Below are 22,224 nucleotides of genomic sequence, written 5' to 3' on the forward strand. Positions count from 1 at the left end.
ATAGTCTCTTACAGCTTCAATAAACATTTTGATAATATCAAACTCCATCCCAACCTCCAAATGCACTTGTCCAAAACAACTTCTAGGATTGTATTAAGGATACACGATTTTAGAATTGGTGTCCCCTTCATCATCACTATTAGGAAGAGACTCAAATTCTTCAGAGTGGCAACTATCATTACTTATGTCACTTGATTGTCCATCATCTTCTAAAGACACATACATAGTCTGGGTCACTTTCAAAATGATCAGAAAAGTCAGCATCCTCATCATGTTCTTTAACTTCATCGTCATTTGCACCATTGTTAACTTGAGTTTCAACTCCAACAACTTCAATTTTTGCATCTTGTACATCGGGTTATGTTTCAACTCCAAAAAATTCAGTTTCAACATCTAAACCACCTTTACCCACTCCGTTAGCACCATCAACATTCATATCTTCAATATTATTCTCAGTAGAGTCCTTAGGAATAACCTCAACCACTTTTTCTGCACTGCAATTTAGAGGTAATGCATCTACTTCAATATTTGGCCCAATTTCATTAATAGGACCCCCTTTGGCTTAGCATGTTCTACGTATGCATGCACTTCTTTTTTTTTTTGGATTAGTAAGCCCAATTTTGCACATAGACAACACATCACGATCATTAATATCAGGCACCAAATAATAAACTAAAGCAAACTTCACATAGTTGTGCCAAGTTTTGCCTAATTTGTGGGTTATCCACACATTAACCAAATATGTTTCAACTTCTTCCGAGAAACAAAATTCACCACTGACATACTTCAGTGTTGCATTTGCATTTTGTATGAATTTACCATCATGGTGCAAAATAAGAGTGATTTAATCACACATCCTACAGGTAAAGATAAAAATCATTATTTGTATTTTGACAAACACTGTTTAAATACAACATCAATAAAATGACCGTTTAATTTTGAGAATAAAGGAAAAATGAATCAATGTGTTCCAGATTTCAAAATCCAAATGAACGATGACAACGATGGATAGCGCAATAACAACGATGCCATTATAGATTTTGAAACCTAAAACCAAGAGAGGGGACAAAAAAAACCGGCGATGATGCTATTATAGCCAAACAAAAATGACATAAAAAACGACAAACATGTACAAAAAAGAGTGAAGAAAGACATAGAAAAATGAGTGAACAAACGAAAAAAATGCAAACTTGGGTGTGTGATAGAGAAGACGAAAATGTTATGGTGATCGTCGTTGGCTATGGTGATTGTTGTCGGAAAGACATCACTTTAAAAAAGGAAGCACCTTGGGGAAGGAAGCAATGAAACTGTGCAAGAAGAAGAAAAAGAAGAGGCAACAAAGGAACTGTGCCAGAAGAAGAAGAAGAGGCAACGTGAAGGATGATTTTTTATTTAAAATTATTAATGTCACAAGATATTCCTATTCCCAGAGTGTGGGAAGACGAAAAGTCAATAAAATATTATATGACAAATATGTCCCTATGTTGACAATTAGAAGTGACCATGTTGACAATCATTTTAGTGAAAAATTCGTCTCTCTATGACATATATGCTATTTTATTAACGGTAATGGACGAAAGTTAACTATCAGATAAAATTTTTGCAGTTTCTACACTTTTGGGGACTAAATTTTGTATTTTTATCTTTCAAGGACAAATTTATTAACGAATTCTACATTCAAGGACGAAAATGACTATTTATCCTTTAAGGAAAGAGGTTTACTAATGGCACCTCTCACGTTTACTACTGACACCCACCCCTTTGAAATTACCATCCTACCCCTACCTTTTACCCTACCACATCCCAGAAACCATCCTTACCCCGGCCAGAACCCCACCCCACCTAATTATTATTATGCATTCCTTTTCCAAGCTTTCCTCTCTTCTCTCAGCCTCTTCCTCTCAATTATTCTTTCCTCAAGCTCTTCTCACATATTTGGACTTTTGATGTATGTCAACGAGTTAGGATTGGTTCCTCTCACACATGCAATATATGACATGGTAAATAAAGCCACATTGTCTACATTTGTTGAACGGTGACATAGGGACACCATCTCATTTCACCTTATTGTAAAAAAGAAGACCATTACATTGGATGATGCATTTTGCCTCATACATCTTCCCATTGTTTAATGGTCAATAAATCTATTAGTCTTTTCAATGATAGATCCATTATGATGTAAGTGTATTGATTTATTTAAGGATAAATATGTCAACACATTTAAAGCCTTAATATGAAATAGGTATTTAAACAAAGTTAAAGACTAACCTTACTTAAAAAAGTCGAGCTTAAAATGGTTTATAACAAACTAAGTACATATTTGAGTTATTGTTGAGTTTCCCTCCAACACACATTTGTTGAAGTATCCCCTTTGACATTTTTCCATTGAAGAGCATTAGAATTTCTTCTAGCAAGATTTAACTAAAAATCTAAATATACCCAAATAGATTAGTAGCATGTTTGAATTTGTGTTCATTCTTTTATGCACGTGCATTCAAACTAATGCTTCAAAGTGTGGCTTTCACATCAAAAACTTGGAATAATGTGATTTTTCTCTTAATGGATGTGTTTCCAAACATGCACTAAGTTTAAGTTAGGCCTAACTTGACTTGACCTATTTTCATTTCTATTTATTTATGAAAAAACAACTTATTTAATTTATGATGCATGTTTGAATGGTAAGATCAAATCTCTTAATTTCTTAAAAAATTGGAAGCTAAATATTTTTATTTTTTAAAAGGAAACCAAAGTTAGAAGGATTGAAAAAATTAGGATGAACAAAATTACATTTTAACCCTAAGAATTGACCGCAACTCTCAAATCTAACTTGCCAATAGTAAAGTTTTAAGCTTAAAAAAATAATTTGTTTCTCTCTATAAATTTAAATAATTACATTACACAACAATGTTTTTAAAAGTATTATTTAACAAGAGGTTTCTATGAATTTTCTTCAACGAGAGTGTATTTTAATATTTTTAAGCTCTTGTATTTTTTTAAAAATATATTATTATCATCTTTATCTTTAAATTAATTTTACTATTTGTTTTAAAATAAATTATCAACCAATAAAAATATCATTATATCACAATATAAAATATTTATCATATATGTAAAATATAAATTATATATTAAAAATATTTATTTATCAAAAATTTCAATTGTTATATTTTTTATATATTTAAAATTATTCATTGTATTTTTTACTATTGCTAAAAGTTAATTTTAAATATTTTTCATATATTTAAAATTAATTTTACTATTGCTAAAAATACTATATTTTTTTAAAAAAATATTACTCTAATTTGGCACTTAATGAAGTAAATTATGGCTTAGATTGTTCTAATTGATTCAATAGTGTCGAATTCTTGAGTATGCAGATCCTAGAAGGCTATGTAATCTGAAGAAACAAAATAAAAACTCTAATTTGATAAAAAAAAAAAAAAAAAAAGGCAGTTGGAAGGTATAGAACAATCGTGTCTGTGTTGTGCCGCGCGAAATGAACTAAGGTAGGATTCAGTAAGCGGTGAATAGGTTGAGGTTGTTTCATTTCAGAATGAACCACAACAAACGAGGCGTGCTTACTCGTTTGAAGACTCTCGTCAACTCTCACTCTCAGGTGCACTTTTACTTTGGTTGAGACAATTTCTCAAACACATTGTGACCTCTCAAATCTCTCTCTAAACCCACTCTTTCCGCCTTGAATTTGTTGATGCAGGGCTTCCACTCCCCTGCGCCCAAACGACCAAAGCAAGATCCATCGTCAACAGAAAATGACTTAGATTACTCTGTTTGCCGAGGTAAAATTACTGCTTCTACATTTTATTTATTTATTTGCTTAGTTTTACTCTGCTTCTGCCTGCGTTTTCATGTTGTCTGAATTTATTCTTCTCATCGAGCCATTGATGTTGTCAGGCAGAATGCACAGAAACACACGTTTGTAACTCTAATAATATCTGATACTGAGTGTATGCTGTTACCTAGAATCAGTTTTCAAACTTGGTTGGGCCTGTTTGGATAAACTTCTTCATAAGCACTTATAGGAGAAGAAAGAATGAAATAAGCGTTTCCATAAGCTAAAATTAGCTTGTGTATAAGTTAAAAATAAGCTTTTAGAGAAGCTATTGTGAGAGCTTTTACAAATTAGCTTATGCATAGGTTAGTTTTAGCTTCTGGTAAAGCTTGTTTAATTTTTTTCTTCTCCTATAAGTCCTTATGGAGAAGTTTATCTAAACAGACCCATATGTGAAACCTATAGTAAGGTTTTGGTCATGTTCATTTGAGAACTGCTAACAATTTTGAGCTGTTATTCAGGCCGCATTGACGTCTCAAAATGGAAGACTTTGGATGCAGAGGAGCTTGGTATAACTAGTTCTATGATTTCATACCCATCTCAGTTTGTCCTGAAACTTCTTCGGAGAAAAGGTGAGATTGTATACAGGCCTTTAAAATGTCTTCCTACTCTTATTCCTGAATAATGATAAAAGATGAGCATTGCCTTGCCTGTTTATTTTCTTTGTGCCTTGATTTTGAAAGTCTGATTTTAGCACTTTTTTTGTACATATTTAATCCTAGAAACTGAGTACCATTACTAGTTGCTCCTAACGATGTAGACACCCTGCAGTTATGAACCATTGTTTCAGCTTTGAGCCAGTGGAATTGCTACTCAATGAGGTTAAAGGATAATTCTGTTGAAATGTAGTGCACTGGTAGAGAAAAAGGACCAGAGAGAAATAGAATAATCAAAATGAGAAAGTTATATTGACATGGTATGTAATAGCATTATACAAAATACTGACCTAATGGTCCCATTTATGCTAGTAATTAGGTACTATAATAGTACTGCTAGTAAAAGCTCACACCATCAGTGCAATAAGAAGACTAACCCCATTTAAGTAAGAGAACAAAGCATAAATCATAATAACTATGAAACAACTCTTAAGATTGCTTCCTCAATTAGATAACTAATTGATCCCATGATATATTCTAAAGGCATTCTAGGATATCAAACAAACACACACACACATATTCTGGTACAAAATTTCATTTACCTTAAACTTTTCTGTTTTGTTATACCCCTATTTTTTTTTCAATATCTACATTCTTTCATCTTTTATGAATTGCAGGATTTGAGTCCTACTTAGTAGGTGGGTGTGTGAGAGATCTACTACTGAATAGAACTCCAAAAGATTTTGATGTTATCACCACAGCAAAGCTGATGGAGGTTTTATGACCATGATTCAATTTATCTATATTAGAAGCACTATATACTTTTTGTATTGAGTTTTAATACATTTTTTTCCTTCAATGATTTCTAACAGGTGAGAGCGCAGTTTCGTGGTTTAGCTCGTGCCGAAGTTGTTGGACGTCGTTTTCCAATATGCTTGGTTCATATAAAAGGTTCTGTAGTTGAGGTTTGTCTACTGAGTAGTTATACAAGATTACCTTTGTCTTTTTTTTAATCTACAAATTGCATGCATGATTTAACGTGCACTTCATTTTGGAGATTCTTCTTTGAGTAACATTATTTCAATAAATTAATCAATCTATTTATTTATATCGTATCAGGTAACCAGTTTTGAGACAGTGGCACGAACTTCCAATAGGAAGGAACAATTTTTATACTCTCTGTTGCCCAAATGCAGTAATAAAAAGGACCTTTTTCGCTGCAAAAACTCCTTGCGCAGGGACTTCACAATTAATAGGTATTGTTGGAGGGTTTTTATTTTTTTTATTTTTTTATAGCTTGTAGGCAATCTATTTCTTTTTGTGTGTAGTTTCTGTTTTAAACATTTACTTTCTCTTTAAAATGTGGTTTTGGATTATGTTGCAAGGGTAGGAAGTTGCAGTAGCAAGTAATTTTTTTTATCTTTGTTATTTAATTTGTAGCTCTGCTTTATTAATCCAATTCTGATTATGGAAGCAGTTTATTTTATGACCCGTTTGCCAATAAAATCTACGATTATACCGATGGAATGGCTGATTTGAGGTCCTTAAAGGTACTCTTTATGTGACTTGTTAATGAATTTTTATAGCCCTAAGCATGAGTGTAATTTGTAAGTATGCTAATATATAATTATGTTGGTAACATGGATTCAGCTAGAAACTGTTATCCCTGCTCAGATGTCCTTTAAAGAGGATCCTGGTAGGTAGCATCGTACTCTCATTGTATCTTTGAAATTAGGCTTTCTGAACCACATTGATTAGCATGCACTATGAACATGAAGTCACATGTAAAATCTGTATGTAGGGAGAATTTTACGTGGCTTCAGAATTGCAGCTCGTCTTGGTTTATCATTATCAAGGGAGACTGAGGCTGCAATGTGGAAATATTCTTCACTTGTTAAGAGCTTGGACAAGGTACTTCAATTGAAATTTTATGATGTTGTAGTACTGGCCTGATTTTGGCATAGGAAATTTTCTATCTTTTAGTTTTAATGGTATTGTTTATCGTATCTTTTGTCCTTGGGTTGTGTAGAAATGCTTCCCTTTTTATTGCACTTCATTTGTTTTCTTGACATTGGCAATCAGAAAAGTAAATCAGTCCATTACACAACGAGGTTTTATTTTTGGATGTCAAATTAATTGTAGTTTGTTTTATCACTCATCTTGCTTCTGTTCTTTATATATTTCAGAATAAAATTATGATTGAATTGAACTACATGCTGTCTTATGGCGCTGCTGAACCATCTTTGCATCTACTTTGGAAATTCAAATTACTTGAATTTTTACTTCCTGTGCATGTAAGTGGATTTGAGTTTCTGATTTTACTCTTTCAATAATATGCCTATCAGCCAAATACAATTGTTGCTCATTAATTGGCTATAGGCAGCATATCTTGATGAACAAGCTATTAAAGAAGATGCTCCGGCTTCCAATATGTTGATGGTAAGTAGATTTGCAAAAGAATTGTACAACAAGCTTTTGATGATGTTATTTTATTGTATGAATACAAATGCTAAAGTTATTACAAGCTGAAGGAATATGTTACAATAAGTTGATAGTTCACTGTAAACTGGATCAGTATTTGTATGTTTTGATGTTTATAGACAAATATTGGTATTAATAATGAAAGATTTGTTGTCATTCAAAATTGATCAGTGAACTTGATTGAGTAATCCTGTAATTATTTGCACACAACTAACTGAAATGCCATTTAAAAACTTTGAACCCTAAGGACATAGAAGAATGTTCTAATTATTTTTACTACTTTCCTGATAATTGGAGAAGATTTTTCTTTTTAAAGCTAAGGATAAATTGGATAGTAGGTTACATGATGTTAATCTAACATTAAGAAATGTAGTATGATTATGAAGAGATTCTCACATATTTTTAGGCATGCTTGAGTGGGCAAAAAATTGGGTATTTATGGGCACAATAAAGTCTAGATTAAAGTGGTATATAAAAAATGGAAACATGAGTTTTTATTGTGCCCAAATACTTAATTTTTTTCTTAATCATTTCCACCTACTCAAATGAGTGTGGCCTTAATGACAATCATTACAAGTGTACATTTGGCATCAAACTTCTCTGCTTTCACTTATTGTTCTGTTGTTACTTTTGCAGAAATTATTCTTCTATCTCGATAATTTGGTTGCATGCGATCGACCTTGTGATTGCACTCTATGGTGAGTGGTTGTTAGTTCTGTTTGTTACAAGAATCCCCTATCCAACTGCAAATATAAAGAAAGAAGAAAAGAAATCTAATTAACCCTAAGATTTTAGGATTAATTTTCCTTTATCCAAGGTTGTAGGGACAATTTTAGGATGTAGGTCTGAGAACAAATATCTGATGGAACATATAAAGAAGCAGAGCTAACTTCTGAAACTTTGCTTGCAGCTTGTATGGTGTTTTTTCTCCTCGCTAGTCTTTAGGGAATTGAGGAATTAGTATTTAATCTAATTTTCTTACATCAGATGCTCTTGCTGTGTAACTGAGTATTGGGTGTTTAATACCATATATTGTAGACAGTTTTTGGTTTCTTGAAACTGTCTGTAACAGACAATTAATGCAATTTTTAGTCATCCGTGAGCTGACTGCCCCTGACATGGAAATTTAAGACCCATTTCAAGAAGTACTTTTAAGTAGTGCCATCAACTCTGGCAAGTAAAAACAACCAACAAGGTAAGCCTAGAAAGTGGATTTAATCATATTTTTGTGCGTGGAGATGGAGAGGGAGAATAACTGGTTTATTGAAACTCATTCTCTTATAGCTGGAATTAACTTGACTTGGATGGATGTTGTTTGTGAATTTATATTCTCTAAGTGAAGGGTGTTTGTGATACCATTGTATATTTGTATATGTTACAGGGTTGGATTGCTAGCATTTCACCTGACATTAGTAAATAATCCTCAAGATGCTCTAGTAGTGTGGGCATTTGCTTCTGTTCTATATCATGGGGAGTGGGAAAAAGGTATTAAATTTGCCAAAGAACATGCAAAAATGTATGTTAATTTTGCACCTGAAATAAGGACGTCCAGTATATACAAATCAGATGAAGAAATTGCAAAAGCAGTCACTAAATTGGCATCTTTGGTGATGCACTCCATACCTGCTCTGGTTGAGAGCAACAGTCTTCTTCAATCCATGTCTAGATACCCATCTTTTCCACAATCTGACATGGTAAGTAAATCTATTTTGGTAAGTTGCAACAGGATCTGGTTCTGTTCTAATTGACTGTATTATTCAATCGTGCCATAGTTAGGGTTTATGATACATCCTTGTTTCTAGTTATACCTTGTTAACTGTTAATTATTTTGGGCTCTGAAATTAAAGTAGTTCTGATATCATGTAAAGAAACAATAATAGAAAATTCAATTCCAGTGTGGCTAATCATAAAACATGACTATATACGACGTCACTAAATGAATGGATACTACATGGACAGGTATAATTAACTGGACGTAATTCACAAATATGACAGCTTATGTGCTCCAAAGCATACTACTTCTATGACCTCAGTTCAAAGGTTTTAGTTTTAGGCAGTTTCCTTGCTTTTAATCGAGATAATCTGGTGATGGGCTAGTAGTACCATATGCATTATAATTCTATCATAATTTTTAATCAGAGGCTGGATGTGTCAATCCTTTGGGCCATTCTTTACTCAAATTGTCATCTCGTGCATCAAATTTCATGGGTTCTTTTTATTAAATTTTTATTTTAGGCATAAAAGGATAGAGTTAGTGTTCAGTCTGAAGTTACCAATTTTAGACAGAAATCTTCCTTTGGTTCCCTTTCCCTTATAACAAGGTCAAGGGATGGGAAAGGGTTATAAACAAAATTTGAAAATATCAATGTCCAAAAATGGAAACTTTGGAATGTTGTTGGTTTCCCACAATAGTGTTTCTGATGATCTCTGGATTTCAGCTTTGAAGAAAATGTTTCTGCTGTATTTTGAAAACTCATTTGGTACCTTATTTTTTCACTGTTTCATTTTCAAATGATATTGTAAAGTTAGAAAATGAGAAAACTTTATCCAATAAAGCTTCATTTCATGGTGTGTGACATTTACTCTATTTGCATTTCCTTAAGTGACTTGTTAATGAAAATGTAGCTTGGGAAAATAGAAAGCATTATGCATTTTTCTTTTGATGAAGAAATAAAGATTTGAATGTAAGTGGCCATCAGTCAATGGACATCATGTAGCTTATTGGAAATTGGAACAAGGTAGTAGATAATTTGGTATTTCTACTGAGATATTATCCTTTTCTGCCCTATTACCAAACTGGTATAGAACCTGATTATAAAGTTGTCTCCATAGGTTTGGTCAAGCCATCTTTTACCTCTCTGTAAATCAACCATTATATCCTTTTGAAGATGTTATTCTGTGGTAATTCACAAGGCTCCAATCCAACTGAATCTTTTTGGATTTCAGATATTTGTACCCAAGAAAGCAGGGAAACTTGCTTCTGCGATTTTCAAAATGCTGGCCAGTGATGTTGAATTTTACAAGACTGAAAGAAGAAAAAATTCAAAGATAAATTATGGCATGCTTGGGAAGGGACACCTTTCAGAGATTGCATTTGTTTTGGGCAAAATTGTTCTTGAAACTATGAGTAGTGGAACTGTTGGGGATGGGGAGGATTCTGAAGCTGGACAATGCCACCTTAAGACTGAGGGAACCAAAGAAATTGCTCAATCGCAACTTCCAGATCTAGTAAACCATGAAGTGGCGGCAATGAATGGTGAAGGACACCTTTTATCAATACCAAATTCAGAATGTAGGCAAGGAAAAAGCAAGAAACGGAAATTGGTTAAGAATAGATGCATTGCAAAGAAGAAAATGAGCTCCGGGAACCAAGAATTATCTGAGAAATTTGAATACAAGGAAAATAAAGAGGAGCAACAGAAGCTAGTTAAGTTAAGCCAGAAGGTTGATATGTCTACAGAGGATTCTTTGCCCAAAAAGAAAAATGATCACAGAAAACAGTTGATAAGTGATAGGAAGAAAATCACCAGTGCCAATAAAAGTTTTCTACACCAAGCTAAGCATATGAAGACGGATGAAGACAGCACATGCATGCCATCACAATCTACGGTATCCGAGAATCATCAGGTGATAGCTAACAGCAACATAGACGTGAATGCAAAAACAACAAATGAGTCGAACTTAAAGAAGAAGAAAAAGGGTTTATCACTAGTTGAAATGTTTAAAGGGAAATAAAGACAGAAACCACGTGAAAAACTAGCAAAGTAAGTCTCCACTCCCCGTCTCTGAGTGACGGATAACAATTTTTGGTAGCAGCAGATGTTTTATTTCCTAGCATAGTTCAGAGACAAAAAAAAAAAAAAAAGGAAGCACTAGAAACAGAGTTTAGCTTCCTACTTCTCTTTTCCCCTTAAAACTGCATTCAGTTCCTCTAGATTGATCTTATGCTTATATTTTTTAAGGCTCTCTTGGGTCTATATCATTATTGTCTCCATTGGGAGATTTCCTTTCCCTCCACCGTTTATTGTGACAAAATCCGAGGGAAGCTTTTATTGGATATGTGTATGATTGTATGAAATATAACGCAATAGGATGGGAGTCGAACAAAACAATACTATATGGTTGGTTACATGATTCATTATGTAAATTAATTCCAAAGGATGTAAACCTATAACGAGATGGAAGTGGCGCTGGGACGAATGAAAATCACATTGTGTATGTTGTTTGGTGGCTTGAATAGTGAGAAATACTTGCACTTGCTTTTAGGTATCAACTATTTAACTAGTTGAAGATAAAAATTTATGGCCCAAACAAATATTAATGAATGTAATGTAAAATGTCCTCTTATCTTGTTAACGCGATGAGCTCTAGAGACCATCTTTTACTATTAATGTTCTTTTAATTAAAATCAATATTTTATTTAACCCACAACGTATGAAACAAGTTGTCATGCTTTGGGTCCTTTAAGCATATAATTGCTGTTCGATTCCTGATGTGAATAGAATAACGTTTTATTTTAATAGTAATTATCAAGATAAAACTAATCAAAATGAAATACTGATTTTCAATAAAGAACAATTCAATAATATTTATGATATTATATCTAAGTTTTGTTTCTATTTTTTTAATCTATCTCTATTTTTGTCTCATAGGCGTTATCAATTGTTTCTGGTATTATCTACTATCAATTGTTTCTAGTATTGTCTATCGAGATATGTCATATTTGTAATTGTAACAGCTATATTTCCATGTTGTTAGATCCTTATGTTTTTGTAAATTCTCTTGTATCCTTTTGCTTTTAGTGGTTAGTTTGCTTTTAACCTCCAACTTCATTTTTATTCTTTTTTTTTGGTACGTGTTGTTGGGATTCATATCGGATCTCAATTAATGAGTTAGTAGAGTTTTTAAAAGAATAAAATCTTTTCGATGTCTATTCTTTATAGTTTTTTTATGGTATTCTTTATAGTTTATATACAAAGCTTAAATTTAATTAATTTATTTAATAAAAAATGAGTTTCTTGCTACTCAAATAATATGGCATTAGTTTGATTTATGCTCTTTTATTATGATTATCTATTTTAAACTTTGAGGGCGAGCCCTGGTGCAGCGGTAAAGTTGTGCCTTGGTGACTTGTTGGTCATGGTTTCGAATCCGGAAACAGTTTCTTTGCATATGCAAGGGTAAGGCTGTGTGGCAATGGGGTACGAACGAAACATCCATAAAGTGGTTGTTGATATTTGCGCAAATTTATACTGTTTGACTTTTTGAAGAATATTTAAAATTTTAATTTAATGGAGAGAAATAGGCAATTTGATTAAAGTAGGACAAAATTATAAACGAATAAATGAAAATGAGTTATGTATTAAAATGAGATTGTTTTTGTCTTGACATGACACGTGGAGGGATTATGATATGGGAGAAAGTGTCTTTTTTTTTAAAATAATGTGTTATGTAAATGACATTAGTGTACATGAAGACTTATGCGAAAATTTAAAAATTTAAATGAAATGAATAAAAATTAAATGATATTAAAAAATAAAATCATTAAATAAATAAAATTAAATTAAAAATATAAATAACTAAATAAAATTAAATGAAATATTAATTAAAATTAAAATTAGTAAATAAAATTAAGTTACTTCGAACCTTTTATGCAATTTTTTTCATAAATATCAAAACTAAAATAACTAATTAAATTTGGTTAGAATTAAACACATCAGAATATCGCTGGCTTTGATCAGAATTCAAATCCCAAAAGGCAAGGATAGAAAGTTAGTAGTTTTAAATTTGGCTAAAAATCAAAACTTATTGCTGATCACTACCGAGATAGAAAATTCTTCTTTTCTTTTTGAAACATTACTGATTTGAATAATATTCTTTTAAACCACAGGACTTCTGTGTCTTTGTCTTTTTCTTGTAATAAAACTTGCAAACTTCCCAAAATTGTCGCCATTGTTCATAAAATCATCCTTAAGGGCAACACAAATTTGGGAGTCAGGACAACAGGTTTATCAAATTTTCCTTTTTCTACCTCTTTCAATATAATCAAAGCTACTTGAAAATTGCTTATGGAGGCTAATGACATTCAATTCACTTTCCTGTATTTTACAAGAGAATTGCTCACCAAGTGATAAAGAAATAAAACTTACTCAACATTATAGCGGAGAAAGAAGAGACGTTGATGAATCCTATACGCACTGCTGAGAAACTATGATGCCAATTTTGTTGAATTATCAAAATAACAATATTTATTTATTTATAATTAGTATATTTCATACTTTACTTTATGGTACACCAAAAAATTATTACATACTTTATATAGACTTTTATTCCCTGGTGTTCTGATTCTGAATACTTGCATTTTTAATACAAACAAGAAGAAATAACTAAACTAACTAAACGTTGGATTTCGATAATTGAGTGGCTGTTACTATGATCAATCAAATCTAAGTGCGGATATCTAACATTTAAAAATACACAAGAACTCAACCGAGTATTTCATCGTTTAGATTCACAAATATCTAAACTTAAAGATCTTATTTGCCGAACTTAAATTTAAGATTTTCTTATTTAATGAAAATTGAGTTTCTTGTTACCCAAATTGTTTGTCATCATTAGCTTGTATTTTGCAACCACAAATTCAAAAATCACGATTTAAACTCGAGACTAACGATTAAATTAGAATGAATAATTCTACGCACACCGGTTGATTCAATCGCTCCAAGAAAATAAATGAAAACTCGAACTTGCAACCTGTTAAGACTTTATTGCACTCCACTCAAAGAATCCTTCAAGATTATGTGTTTGGTGGTAAGATATCATATTTATTTAGCTTTGTTAAATAAGCATATCAACAATCTAGTAAAATACAAAAAGAAATACATAATTTAATAAAAACATATTATGTATGTCAAGGAACAAATGTATTATTATTATTATTATTATTGTGCATATTAGTCATATAAAAAATTAAAGTAATTTCACACAAAAAAATGACATTAATTTTTTATTCATACAGAGAAAACGTAATCTAATTATGGCTTAACCCGCCTTTGCAATCGAAAATTCCAAATACAATTTTTATCTTTAGAGCAGACAATTTTTTTTTCTTTTCTTTCCCCCCATTAGATCCAAAAAAAAAAAAAGAAAGAAAGGGAGAAAGGAAAATTGCATGCCATTAATGTTGTTGAAAGTTCAAACTATTCTTCGCAATTTCAATGTGTGCCTCCAAACTTGAATAAACTGAAACGTGCAATATATTTTTTGTACAAACGTTACAATATTTGAGTGGCAAGGTTCTTACTAATCTATTATTACAGCCAACAGATTTAACTTCCATTATGGAAGTAGTTTGATAGCCTTAACCTACGAAAACCACCATTGTTTTTGGTTCACGTGCGAATCTTCTTCCGAAAATGAAAAAAGAGAAAAGCCAAGTGCGGTAGAGCGCAGATAGGAGCGCACTTAAGTGACCGTTGAGAATAATAGAAAGGAAAACCACAGCAAAAAATGCCAATTTCAACACCCAATCATTGGGTTCAGACTCTAGAGTTTTGTCCTCCTTTCTTTTCTTTTCTTTTTCTTCTAAAGTTATTTTAGCATTTATATTATATTATATTAAATTAATGTTAGTAATGTATTTTTTAAAATATTTTTATTTTTTTAAAAAAAAATAGTTCGTTATCTCATAAATAAGTCACTCTTTAAAGTAAGTATTATTCCACACAAAAACAATAATTTTTGAAAAATATACCTACTAACTATTATGCAGGATTCACGTACTTACGAGCGCCGAAGTCTAATGGGAATATTAAGAACAAGATGTATGAATTTCAACGAAAAGCACAGTAATGATGACCACGTGCTGAGACTCTAATATGCCCAAATAAATTGTAATAGAGTAATACATTAAGAAAATGATGTTAACACTAATATATATATATATATATATATATATATATATATATTTTGTCTTTATAATATAAGAAATTTTAGATTTAAATATTTTTTTAGTACTTATAATTTTATATGTTTTTTTAAATTATTTTTTTAGTTCTTATAAAGTTATATTTTTTATTTTTTGTTATTAAAATACGTTTTAAATAATAAAAAAGTGTTATCTAAAACACTATAAAAATAAAAAATAAAATAAACTTAATTTATAAGAACTTTAAAAAAAATAATTTTACAAAAAAAGTAAAAAATATTAAATTATAAGGATTAAAAATATATTTAAATCTAAAAAATACTGATAAAAACACCAAAATTATTATTTAATATGAAAAACATTTGTACAACTTATCAACTTGATTGTTTAAATATGACTAAAACATACTTGTGTTAATAATATAATTTCATTTGATTTTATCTATAGTGATTGTATCCTATTTGAGGTTTGTCTCAAATGGAACATACTTCTGAGTTGTGATTTATTAAAAAAATAATATAACTTTATTAGTATTAATAAAAGAATAAATTGAAACTATTATTAAAAACAATATATATGATGTCAAAATGAAAACCTTGACATTGTGTATGACACAAAATGGTGATTAAATTTATTTTTTGTTATGTTATTAAACACATATTAATTAGGTAAAAAAAATTTAATTTTGATTTGACAAAAGTCATAGTAAAAAATCATTCCAATGAATTATGTGTAAATTTTTGTACTTACTTTCATAAAAAAAAAGTGTCCATCCCAAGATATTATATTTTATATATAATTTTTATTTTAATAAATTTAAATATGGATATTAATGTATAAAATAATTAAAAACTGTCTCCATGTGCTACCTATGAACTTTTAAATTTTGTCCGTATTAAAGGTTATTTTTCTAAAAATAGTATAAAATATGAAGTTTCTCAAAGGTCAAAATTAATTTTAGTTCCTATATTTTAAAAATGATAATTTTGTTTCCCATATTTTAAAAATGGATTAGATTTCATCTCTAATCCTACACTTCAATTTGACTTAACCAAATATGAAATGTGAAATTCATAACATTTCAAAAAATAAAAGAACTAAAATCATGCAAACCAAAATCATCATTGTTAAAATTATTGATGTGTTTTTTTACCCAAAAAAAAAGTTATCAATGTGTTTTAAGTTTCTTAAAATTTAGTCAAAATTACTTTTAGTTTTTACATTTTAAAAATAATAGTTTTCATCTTAGTATATCTTCTTTGACCATATATTTTAGTCTTTAAATTTGATTTAAGGAGGAATCGAATCCATCAAAATCATAATTTTTGAAATATAGGAAATCATAATTTTTTGAAATATAGGGACTAAAATTAATTTTAACTAAATCTCAAGAGATTTAAAATACATTTTATCAAAATATTTATTACATTAAAAAAATGAAAAACATTTATAGATTTTCAAAGTTATTAAAATATTTATTAAAACTAGTAGAGAGACACTATGCTAAAAATAAAAAGTAGCGGGTAGTTATTAGGATAGAAGTAAAAATTAGAAATAATTAAAAATAAAGAAGTAGTGAATAATTATTAGGATAGAAATAATAAAAATTAAAAAACTGACAAATGATAAGATAATCTAGTGAAACAAATGAAAATATTTCCAAATGGAATTTATTTAATGTCCTCTCTTAAATAAGAAACAATTCAACATGAAACAAATATTAAACAATATCCATGTATCGTTGTACAATTTGTGCGGCAAATTGTTCAAATTAGGTCCCTTTTAGAAACTAATTTCCAAAAGGGGGTTGTTTTGAAACTTTTTCTAGGGGGTCTGTTTCTGAAGTGGACTCGCCAGTGGAGTTGGCGAGTTGTTGTCCACGTGGCGGGTCCCGCTACTCGTACTGGCGAAATGTTTTTTTACGGAAATTTTTTTTTAACTTCAAACGGGTATAACTTTTGGTAGGAATGTCCGTTTGAGGTCTATAATATGTTAAAATGCTCGAAATTGAATGAAGAATCTCTTGGCAAATTCCCGAAAGAGATTTGGTCAACTCATTTTTCCAAAAAATGCCTCTAAGTAGCTCAAAAATAGGATTTAAGATTAAAAAAATGGGTGGTTGAATCTTAAATCAATTTTTTGGAAAAATGAGTTGACCAAATCCCTTTCGGGAATTTGCCAAGAGATTCTTCATTCAATTTCGAGCATTTTAACATATTATAGACCTCAAACGGACATTCCTACCAAAAGTTATACCCGTTTGAAGTTAAAAAAAAAACTTTCCGTAAAAAAACATTTCGCCAGTACGAGTCGCGGGACCCGCCACGTGGACAACAATTCGCCAACTCCACTGGCGAGTCCATCAGGCGCTGCCACGTGTCCAACTCGCCAACTCCACTGGCGAGTCTCCTTCAGAAACAGACCCCCTGAGAAAAGTTTCAAAATAACCCCCTTTAAGAAATTAGTTTTTAAAAGGGACCTAATTTAAGCAATTTGCCCAATTTGTGCACATAAATCTGTCCTATTATTATATTTGACCCACCTGGCACACTCCCTTGCAGATTTTGCAATGAATGAACACAAATTGTGTCGAATAATTCTGTCAAATATTACAAAGAAAGTATTATTATGATATTATTATTACTATTAATGTTAATTCTAATGTGAATAATGTTATTTACCTTAAACTAAAGATCCAAGAAAGTATGGTAAAGCGTAAAATGTGATTTGAAAAAAAAAAAAAAAGAGGCTGAAGGGTTGTTTACGGGGACACGCTTCTCCACATGTTATTACCGTTATTGCTAGGGTGGAAACGTAACAACAAAATTAAATAAAAAAACAAAAAATAAAGTAATGTCTTTGCCAACAAGTTCAAGGATCCAACGGCCACTAATAGGTAGCCGTTAAGTTTTTTTTTTTTTGAAAAGTGATGTCCCCAGACAAATACCCGTTGAATGTCCTTTCAGTGTAATAGTGATTGTAAGTGTCGTGTCACTGTTTGTAGAATACCCTATCTTCTCCCATCCCCTTCCTATATTACATAACCTTGCATTTCACTGCATGCCCTTCTTCTTGTTCTGATCATTTGGGGTGTGTGAGTGCGTGTGTGTGGTTGGTTGTTTGTTTGTTTGTTTGTTCATCAACAATGAAGATATCTGATGAGAACAGTTCTAAACCAATCAACCCCACAAGTTTTCAAGGTATTATTAAGTGGAGGTTTCGGTTTCGGTTTCGGTTCCAATGTTAAGGCAGCAAGATTCTAGATTTAATAATAATAATAATAACAAGATTTGATTTTTATTTTGTTTTTTATGGGTTGTTGGTAATAGGAGGGATAGAATGTGTGGGGAACAGAAAGATGGGGCAGAACAGAAGGGCTTTGAGCGTGATCAATCAGGATCTGGTGGCGGAAGGGAGACCTTACCCTTGTGTTGTTAACAAAAGGGCATTGGCAGAGTAATTTTTTTTTCTCTCCGATTATGCGTGCCCTTCTTCTTCTTTTTTTCTTTTGAATTTCTAGTCTTTTATGGAATGTGTTGTTGATGGTGTGGTTTTTGATTTGTTGGGGCGCGCAGAAAACACGATGTTTGTGAGAAGAAGCAGGCGGATCCAGGGCATCGACCCATCACAAGGTGAGAGGATGTGATCCTTTTTGTTTGATTTGGTGAAAAAAGTGAAGTATTTGAATTTTGAAATTGAAGTGATTGTTTTTCTTAGAGTGGAGGAAATGGAATAGTGACTTTTTTATTATAAGTTTCAATGTAACGGATTGTTCATCTTGATTTGCTTTTAGGAGGTTTGCTGCACAAATTGCTAGCACACAGAAAAATCGTGCCGAGGTAGACTCTTTTTTATGATGAAATTTGATGCTTTGCACAGATCCTTTGACTAATTGAAAGATGAAACTGAGATTTTTGAGTGGCGGCGGTCAATTTGAAACAGGGAACCAAGAAGTCAAACTTGGGGAATTCAAATTCGAATGGATTTGGAGACAGCATATTTGTCGATGAAGAACACAAGCCAACTACGGATGACCAGCCAGTGCCAATGTCTTTAGAGCAGACAGAACCAATGCATAGTGAATCAGATCAGATGGTATTTTCTTTTAAATGTCGATTTTGTTTATTATTTGTACCGCAAATACATTTCGAAATTTAGTTGGTGATGGTGCAATAATTGGCCTGGTAGGAGGAAGTTGAGATGGAGGATATAATTGAAGAGACTGTTTTGGACATTGATACCTGTGATGCAAACAACCCTCTTGCAGTCGTGGACTATATTGAAGATCTTTATGCCCACTACAGAAAAATGGAGGTACATTTGGAATGAATTGTTTGGATTTGGTACACTTTTCTGATTGTTTGGAATCATTTTAACTTTAAATGGGATACTGGCTGAATTCTAATTTGTCAATTGAACTTGTGAGAGCACTGCATCTGAACTCATACCACCATTGTGTCGTCCTAATTTCTCTTATAGATCCATGCTCATCTTATTCTCCAGAAGTTGCATTTTCTAGTTCCACTAAAAGCCTTTCTTCAGAAATGTAGTTTGAATTCGCAAAGCGCCAATTATATGAATTGAATATTTACCACCAACTATTGTCTCCCCCCTATTATATCCCGCAGACGATATGCACTATGTTGAATTTGCATTTTTTTGTTAAATCTTACCCAGTAGAGCATATTTCACATTACTACTTTTGGAAATCAAAATTATATGGGAATGCCTTATGAATTTTGATGACTAATGGGGCTTACTACATTGCAGGGTACTAGCTGTGTCTCGCCTGATTATATGGCACAACAATTTGACATTAATGAAAGGATGAGGGCTATACTGATTGACTGGCTAATTGAGGTATATTAACTGTTCCTTCTTGAGTCACTGCTTAAAAAATGCTGATATATTTAGCCTTATGGATCAAATACAATATAATCTTAAATTCCTGAACATTCATATGTTTGTTTCGATCCTTCAGGTGCACGACAAATTTGACCTCTTGCACGAGACCTTGTTTCTCACTGTCAATCTTATAGATCGATTTTTGGCAAAACAGACAGTGGTAAGAAAGAAGCTTCAGTTGGTTGGTCTAGTTGCCATGCTTTTGGCATGCAAGTACGAAGAAGTTTCTGTACCTGTGGTGGGGGATCTAATTCTCATATCAGACAAAGCATACACAAGGAAGGAAGTTCTTGAAATGGTATCATTTTTTTGCCTCATTGTGACAACACCTTTAACTTTTGCATTTGTAACATTAAACTAACTTAAATTCATTGTAAACCCTGCAGGAGAAGTTGATGGTGAACACATTGCAGTTTAACATGTCTGTGCCAACGGCATATGTTTTTATGAAAAGGTTCCTAAAGGCAGCTCAAGCAGACAGAAAGGTCAGTACTCATTTTTCTGCCAAAAATTTAAGTCTTTTTTTTTTTAAAATCAAAACCAGCAATGTCATAATTACTAACTTTGTTTCCTCTATTCCTCAACATGGAACAGCTTGAGTTATTGGCTTTCTTCCTGGTAGAGCTAACTCTTGTGGAGTATGAGATGCTGAAGTTCCCTCCATCTTTGCTAGCAGCATCTGCTGTCTACACAGCCCAATGCACAATTTATGGTTTCAAACAATGGAACAAAACATGTGAATGGCACTCCAATTACTCAGAAGATCGGCTATTGTAAGTGTGCATTGAGTTCAGTGCCTTTTTCATGTTCCATTCATCCAGTAGTTTGACATGCTATGCTAAATACTAATGTGTGGTTAATTGTGACTTACAGAGAGTGCTCAACATTAATGGCTGATTTTCATCAGAAGGCTGGGAATGGGAAACTAACTGGGGTACATAGGAAGTACTGCTCATCTAAATTTAGCTATACTGCAAAATGTGAACCACCACGTTTTCTTCTGGAGAAACCATTGTAGCAGGCCATGTACGTACAGCCACTAACAACACCATGATATCATACATATGACTTTTCATAATTGGGGGCCCACATGTGAGCAACTTGGGTTGCACATATATTGTTCAGAGGATTTTCATAATCCTCTGATGTTTTTTTTTTTCTCTTAAGAGTATTTATTGTTCTGTTATTTTTCCACCCTTTTTTTCTTTTCTGTTATGTTCTAACTGAACAGAACATACTTCGTCCATTTGAGTTTGTATTTCTCTTGTTCCCATTGAACAAAATAATTGAAACGATGGCATAGAAATAATTTCATTCATTCAAGAAGTATTTGATAATTTTTTTCCGTTTATATGTATATATACGGCATATAGAAACCAACCTTCGTGCTGAAATTTTTTTGGGAAGTGTGGTTTGTTTTGAGAGCATGCCACAAATGCAAGATGCAACCTTGCCTGGCAATGCTACTTTTTTCATCTATGCTTTCAATTAGAACAAAATATTTATTATTTTATGGGGCTTGGCTTGAATATTTTGGATGGATTACCTTGCGGAAAAAATAGAGAAGAAAGAGGAAATGTGGAAACGAACCTAAAACATGATGTAATACCATCCTATCCCACCACTACACCGACCCCATAGGTTTGTATGATGATATAATGTGATAAAAAAAAATAAGGATAGATAAAAATAATAGAAAACAAGATATACACTTATAGTGTACTCAATTATATTTTTTACGAATACACTATACGTTCAATTAGTTTATTTAATTAAATACCAAATAGTGTCTTAACATTTTATAAAAATTTATGTTTAATTATTCAATAAGAATTTTAATTTAAAGATCCGATTGATAAAATGAAATATGTGTAAATAATTATTGAAAAAAAATTAATTTATCAAATAAATTTTTTATAGCAGTAAGTACCTTCACGATTTATTATGTTACTTTTAAATATCATTATTTATAATATCCTTTTTATGGTAACTAACATATTTAAGTATGTGTGTGTAGGTTGCTAAAAAAATCACTATTATTTATATATTACCACACTCTCCATCCAAGAAAGAAACATCAACCCCTTTTATTTTTATTTATGAATAGAGAAAATAGGATATCTATTCATACCGTAAAATATTTTTATCCTTTTACCTAATTACAAATTATTGATAAGCTTATTGAGTTTGATAATAATAATTTAAATTTTTTTATCAAACATAATTTGTGAAGTCATATTTGACATTGCTTCTAAGAGTTGCTTTAAGTGAAGCAATTTGTTTAACAAAATTTACTATAAGAGTGAATGACATGATGTTACTTATATTAATATTGTTGTTTAACTAATTTTAAATAATAATAATAAAATATTTTTTGGCTTTAAGTAACTCATCTAATGTTTACCAACTAAAAATAATATAAAAATCTTAAGTTTGAAGTGCAGTCTAAACAAATTTTAGAGGCT

The 22,224-nt window shown here is 31.5% G+C and overlaps 2 protein-coding genes across 3 annotated transcripts; both read left to right on the plus strand.

Annotated features, from left to right (window-relative positions):
• The first annotated feature begins 3,413 nt into the window (after window positions 1-3,413).
• On the plus strand, window positions 3,414-11,061 carry LOC114419272. 2 transcript variants are annotated; one of them, XM_028384913.1, is made up of 14 exons: window positions 3,414-3,616; window positions 3,716-3,797; window positions 4,312-4,422; window positions 5,124-5,221; window positions 5,319-5,411; window positions 5,566-5,702; window positions 5,924-5,996; window positions 6,097-6,142; window positions 6,248-6,357; window positions 6,633-6,740; window positions 6,826-6,885; window positions 7,564-7,625; window positions 8,309-8,621; window positions 9,874-11,061. In XM_028384913.1, the coding sequence occupies exons 1-14, from the start codon at window positions 3,554-3,556 to the stop codon at window positions 10,660-10,662; spliced, it is 2,145 nt and encodes a 714-aa protein (XP_028240714.1). In that variant the 5' UTR covers window positions 3,414-3,553; the 3' UTR covers window positions 10,663-11,061. The 2 variants fall into 2 exon arrangements, with proteins under 2 accessions (XP_028240714.1, XP_028240721.1); XM_028384920.1 differs by lacking the exons at window positions 3,414-3,616; window positions 3,716-3,797; window positions 4,312-4,422 and adding an exon at window positions 4,596-4,766.
• Window positions 11,062-17,827: 6,766 nt separating this feature from the next.
• LOC114419284 (G2/mitotic-specific cyclin-1-like) lies at window positions 17,828-21,096 on the plus strand. The gene is made up of 11 exons (XM_028384931.1): window positions 17,828-18,054; window positions 18,184-18,310; window positions 18,430-18,486; window positions 18,648-18,693; window positions 18,797-18,949; window positions 19,043-19,168; window positions 19,625-19,714; window positions 19,836-20,057; window positions 20,146-20,244; window positions 20,354-20,532; window positions 20,633-21,096. The coding sequence occupies exons 1-11, from the start codon at window positions 18,000-18,002 to the stop codon at window positions 20,775-20,777; spliced, it is 1,299 nt and encodes a 432-aa protein (XP_028240732.1). The 5' UTR covers window positions 17,828-17,999; the 3' UTR covers window positions 20,778-21,096.
• Window positions 21,097-22,224: the final 1,128 nt, after the last annotated feature.

This window comes from Glycine soja, chromosome 1, assembly GCF_004193775.1.
Source record: "Glycine soja cultivar W05 chromosome 1, ASM419377v2, whole genome shotgun sequence".
Lineage (NCBI taxonomy): Eukaryota > Viridiplantae > Streptophyta > Magnoliopsida > Fabales > Fabaceae > Glycine > Glycine soja.

Excerpts from the sequence above, each read along its gene's own strand:
- LOC114419272 (XM_028384913.1), top strand. The coding sequence starts at position 3,554 with ATGAACCACAACAAACGAGGCGTGCTTACTCGTTTGAAGACTCTCGTC. Across the intron at positions 6,741-6,825 it reads AATTTTTACTTCCTGTGCAT|GCAGCATATCTTGATGAACA; the intron begins GTAAGTGGATTT and ends AATTGGCTATAG. Across the intron at positions 7,626-8,308 it reads CCTTGTGATTGCACTCTATG|GGTTGGATTGCTAGCATTTC; the intron begins GTGAGTGGTTGT and ends TATATGTTACAG.
- LOC114419284 (XM_028384931.1), top strand. The coding sequence starts at position 18,000 with ATGAAGATATCTGATGAGAACAGTTCTAAACCAATCAACCCCACAAGT. Across the intron at positions 18,055-18,183 it reads CAACCCCACAAGTTTTCAAG|GAGGGATAGAATGTGTGGGG; the intron begins GTATTATTAAGT and ends TGTTGGTAATAG. Across the intron at positions 20,245-20,353 it reads CAGCTCAAGCAGACAGAAAG|CTTGAGTTATTGGCTTTCTT; the intron begins GTCAGTACTCAT and ends AACATGGAACAG.